Genomic DNA, 5,595 nt, shown 5'->3' on the forward strand with positions numbered 1-5,595 from the left:
TTTTTTCGAATAATCCAGTGATTTATACGCTATGCGTGCTTCGTGATGCGTAATAGGTAAGATCTGCTAAACCTCTCTAATACAGTTTGAACATAAACAATAAACATTAAGTCATCATTAAATGTTCTATGCACTAATGGCGATATAAATGCATAATGTATGCTTCTCAAATTGGTTTTTAAATGATATTAAGAATTAAAATTTGAAGATTTGAGTTTTTGTCACTTCATGGAACTACATCAATCGTCTTCAGTAAAACATATAAAATTAACTTTAGTATCATAATCCGTCTATGAATCAAACTTTAAAGATCTTCTTCTTCTTCTTCTTCTTCTTCTTCTTCTTCTTCTTTCTTCTTCTTCTTTATTTATTATTATTATTATTATTATTATTATTATTATTATTATTATTATTATTATTATTATTATTATTATTATCATTATTATTATTATTATTTTGCTCATTTTTTATTATTACAACCATAACTTACAGCTATAGTCTGATCTTGGAGTCCACTACATCCATAGTCTGTTAAACACCGTGTTGAGCAATCAGTGAGACAGCCACACAGTTGAGTACACTGAGCATGACAGGCGGTATCCAAAGCAGCACAATCCACAATACCAGGAATGTTGATGCATGTCATTTTCTGGAAAGAAGATCATATAAAGATGACAAAAAGGAAACAGGAAAAGAAAAAGATATGAATATTCATATAGAACATCTTAAAGGATAAAACAATTTGCTTCAAGCGACGTGCACGTATTTGCAGATCTGATAACCCAATTTACTTTGGGTTCATCGATGAAATGGAAAAATTTACAAATGATGCAAAATGTTCTCCAGTACAACAATGATGAACTCGGTCCATAATTGTTTTTGGATGCCAGGCCTGCATATGTACATGTCGGATTCAAGTGTTTCATTTATTCAAATAAAATTAAATACTTATATACGGACAACTAGTTTTGTACTGTTTTTTTTAATTATTTTCCTTCAAAAGCAGGTTTCATAATTCTAATCAGTTTAACTTTAAACTCAAATTCCGCCATCTCTTGTTCTTGTTCATTTTCACACAAAAAAAATAGACTGTCACGGTGTGGGTCACAAACTGTTTTTGATGATGTCAGTTCGTAATACACCGTGTTGTTCGTCTGTACTCTCAAACATACAACTCACCGACACAGCACATCCACTGAAGCACGTTGGAGGACATAATTTTTCGGGGGTTAAAGCATCAGGATTGGATAGAACGCTTAAGGGGTTCATTGTGGCTCCGAGGGTCAAGGTCATGAGAGCACCGAGGATGAAAAGAACGGAGAGGGTTGATTCTGAAGGGGGAAAATGAAATTTCAGTCCTTTTTAATTTGAATACTTTAAATTAATACATAGCGCGTTTCTACAGATTTAGCATATATAATCAATGCGCTTCACAATGATTTTTTTAAAAAATTCTCCAGCATCCTTAAGGATTCATATTAATATTAAACAGTACCAACCGCCTCTTACATTTTTGTACTAAAACTCCTATAATATCCATCGCTGCCTAAAGTCAGCTATTCATTCACACGTTAGACATATCTCATCCTTGATAACACTTCAAGAATTAGCCCCAATTCTGTATTTCTGGATGAACACCTAAATCATTCACACATGATATAATAGTAATGGTTATAGTCGTAGTGGTGAAGGTAGTAGTAGTAGTAGTAGTAGTAGTAGTAGTAGTAGTAGTAGTAGTAGTAGTAGTAGTAGCAGCAGCATTCGTAGTAGTTGTGGTAGTAGTAGTAGTAGCAGTATTCATAGTTGTAGTGGTAGTAGTAGTAGTAGTAGTAGTAGTAGTAGTAGTAGTAGTAGTAGTAGTAGTAGTAGTAGTAGTAATAGTAGTAGTAGTAGTCGTATTAATAGTAGTAGTAGTAGTAGTAGTAGTAGTAGTAGTAGTAGTAGTAGTACTAGTAGTAGTAGTAATAGTATATAGTAGTAATAGTAGTAGTATTAGTAGTAGTAGTAGTAGTAGTAGTTAGTAGTAGTAGTAGTAGTAAGTAGTAGTAGTAGTAATAAGTAGTATATAGATAATAATAATATAATAAAATAATAATAATAATATATAATAATAATAAAATAATAATAATAATAAATAATAATAATAATAATAATATGATAATAATAATAAGTAATAATAATAATATAATAATATATAATAATAATAATAATAATAATAATAATAATAATAATAATAGTAGTAGTAGTAGTAGTAGTAGTAGTAGTAGTAGTAGTATAGTACTAGCAGCAGTAAGTAGTAGTAGTAGTATAGCAGCAGCAGCAGATGTAGTAGTAGTATAGTAGTAGTAGTAGTAGTAGTAGTATAGTAGTAGTAGTAGTAGTAGATAGTAGTAGTAGTAGTAGTAGTAGTAGTAGTATAGTAATGAATAATAATAATAATAATAATAATAATAATAATAATAATAATAATAATAATAGTAGAAGTAGTAGTAGTAGTAGTAGTAGTAGTAGTAGTAGTAGTAGTAGTAGTAGTAGTAGTAGTAGTAGTAGTAGTAGTAGTAGTAGGATGCTGAAAATGATAGATAAGGTATTATCAGCGGAATGTTTTCACTTTCCACTTTTTACAAGTCCGAACGATGCTTTAAGACAAAGGGTATCCTGTGTTATATTATTCAGCATCAGAGAAGGAGTGACGACTGTTAAGTAATTTAATGTTAACCAAATTGTCAATATAACCATCAGATACTTCTGTAATGCTACCGCTCATTTGTGAAACTGGTGTGGATAACAATAGATATAGTTTTAACTCTCTCAGTATTTCTGGCAGCACCGTGTGGCCAGTGAAAACTTTTTTCTAATGACGAGTGGCCGTGTAGTGTGGCCAGTCTGGTAAGAAATAAAAAATAATAAATACGAAGACAACTTTTTACGAAACTAATTCGGCTCAACCCATAGAATTAAACGAATGAGAATACGTACGAAGCCTAAAAAGTGTCCACCAATGAAAGCATTCAGCGCCATTTTGTTGTTGGCTGAGAATGTAGTAATTACCATTCATTCGGTATCTATGTCAACATAACGACACAAGAAAAACAACAAACAATATCAAAATCCACAATAAAATGTTTCAGAACTGTTGCGTATATTTATGGCACAACGAAGCTGTCAAAAAATGAAGTTAGAGAATTTGTGTAATCATGTATTATAATAACCTGTAATGTGTTTTCCAACCACCACATCATCTACTACTACAACCACCACCACAATATCATCACTAACACTACTACTACAACCACCAGCCCCACATCATTATCACTACCACTACTACTACACCACCACCAGCACATCATCATCACTACCACTACTACAATCACCACAACCACATCATCATCACTACCACTACTACTGCAACCACCACCACCATATCATCATCATTACCACTACTACCACAACCACCACCACCACTACTACTACTACAACCACCACCACATCACTACCTCAACTACCACAACCACCACCACAATAGCATCACTACCACTACTACTACAACTACCACAACCACATCGTCATCACGACCACTACTACTACAACCACCACCATATCATTACCATTACCGCTACTACTACAACCACCACTACCACCATATCATTACCATTACCACTACTATTGCAACCACCACTACCACCATATCATCACCATTACAACTACTACTACAACCACCACAACCACATCATCATCTCTACCACTACTACTACAACCACCACCACATCATCATCACTATCACTACTACTACAACTACAACCACCACCACATTATCATCACTAGGGTACCACTACTACTACTGCAACCACCACCACCATATCATCATCATTGAAATTTTTTTTTTTTTTAAATTGAGCTTTATATAGTGAAATATCTACTAAATGTGCTCAAAGCGCTTTACAAGGGGTCCCTGGTCAACATTTAACATGTAGGGCGGGACATGACGCCTGTTAGGCGATATTACAATTTTTCGGATAAAGACAACTCTGTTAACGGCCAGGTACTCATTTTACACCTGAGTACGGTGAGAGAATTTGAGTAAAGAGCCTTTTCCAAGGACTCAACTATGCGCCGAGCACGAGGCTCGAACCAAGGACCTTCCGATCCGGAAGCGAGTGTCATACTACTAGACCACATAGCCGCATCATTACCACTACTACTACAAACACCACCACCACATCATCATCACGATCACTACTACTACAACCACCACCACCACCATATCATTACCATTACCACTACTACTACAACCACCACCACATCATCATCACTACCACTACTACTACAACTACAATCATCACCACCACCACATCATCATCACTATTACTACTACAACTACAACCACCACCAACACCACATCACCTCACTAACACTCAGTACTACAATCACTACCATTAGGTTTTGGAGCTTTACTTCATTTGAAATAAGGAAACTTCGGAATTGTATTTGGCATTGTGTTTATATATCATAATATAATTCTAATCAGTTATCTATTTAGAACTAGATACTATACAATATGTATGCCAAATACCACCCCAATTCCCCTTTCTTGTGTGCGGTAATTCCTCTTTCGGCATTGAAATTGAGTGTGAGAGAGTCATCACTACACACATAAACAACAGAAACAATTTAAAAACAAGACTATGACACGCAACCACTCACACACGAGGCTATACTATTTATCCTTTTCTCTATATAGAATAGGACAAGACAAACAATAGCTTGACTCTCGCTACACTTCGCATTGATGTTTGTCGTCTCACGAGTTCAACTCTCGGTCGACCTGTCAATATTCCTTTTTGCCTCGGACGTAATCATTAATAGAATGTTGTGTGGTTTTGACCGTGAAGAAAACCTTAAGAAGTCACATTTATATCATTTTAGAGAGATCGTTTTGAATAATTTTGAGTTAAACGAGCGAGCAGCAACTTGTTTTCATGAACGGCCGATCAGCGCTTGTTTACTATAGTAACGCGATTCCCAGCCAACATCAAAATGGCGGATATTTTTCTCATCGAGGCCGCTGGTTGGTTAGCCAATAAGAGCACCGTACGGTTTCCATTGGGTAAATTCCTTGGCTTAACCACAGAGATTTTTCATCATTTCGATGCTTAACCATATAATGAATCTTGGTCTAAATTGTTCAATTTTATTGAATCCACATGCTTAATTAAGAAAAATGAATTAGTTTAATAACTGCTTTTGTCTCAAATCGAGTAAGAATACAATTTTCACTCTTTCACTCTCTATTCGGAGATCTGCTTAGTGTTAGAGGAGGCGGATCACTTTCTTTAATTTGCTTAAGATATATATATATATATATATATATATATATATATATATATATATATATATATATATATATATATACTATTGAATTGTTTGGTGATGACATTACTTTAATAAATTGGAACCGCAGTACAAAATCCTAAATTCAAAACAAAAAAATAGTACTACAACCACTACTTACTAGCCATGTTGAGATTGTTGTGTGAATTGATTGTGTGCTGGACTTTGGTTCCTGCTTGTAGACTGTCACCCTTTGGTTCTAGA

General features: G+C 34.4%; 1 protein-coding gene across 1 annotated transcript in view; it reads right to left on the bottom strand.

Moving 5' to 3' along the window:
* The window catches only part of LOC144959150 (uncharacterized), a 9,319-nt gene extending 3,724 nt beyond the window's left edge, over positions 1-5,595 (bottom strand). The window contains exons 1-3 of the mRNA XM_078891647.1: positions 5,513-5,595; positions 1,180-1,331; positions 491-649 (exon numbers count right to left, since the gene is read on the bottom strand). Coding sequence (XP_078747773.1) covers positions 491-649; positions 1,180-1,331; positions 5,513-5,519 — 318 coding nt within the window. The 5' untranslated portion in view covers positions 5,520-5,595. The remainder of the gene's footprint in view (positions 1-490; positions 650-1,179; positions 1,332-5,512) is intronic.

This window comes from Berghia stephanieae, chromosome 13 (genome assembly GCF_034508935.2).
Source record: "Berghia stephanieae isolate SIO BIC M18660-M18661 chromosome 13, UCSD_Bste_1.3, whole genome shotgun sequence".
NCBI lineage: Eukaryota > Metazoa > Mollusca > Gastropoda > Nudibranchia > Aeolidiidae > Berghia > Berghia stephanieae.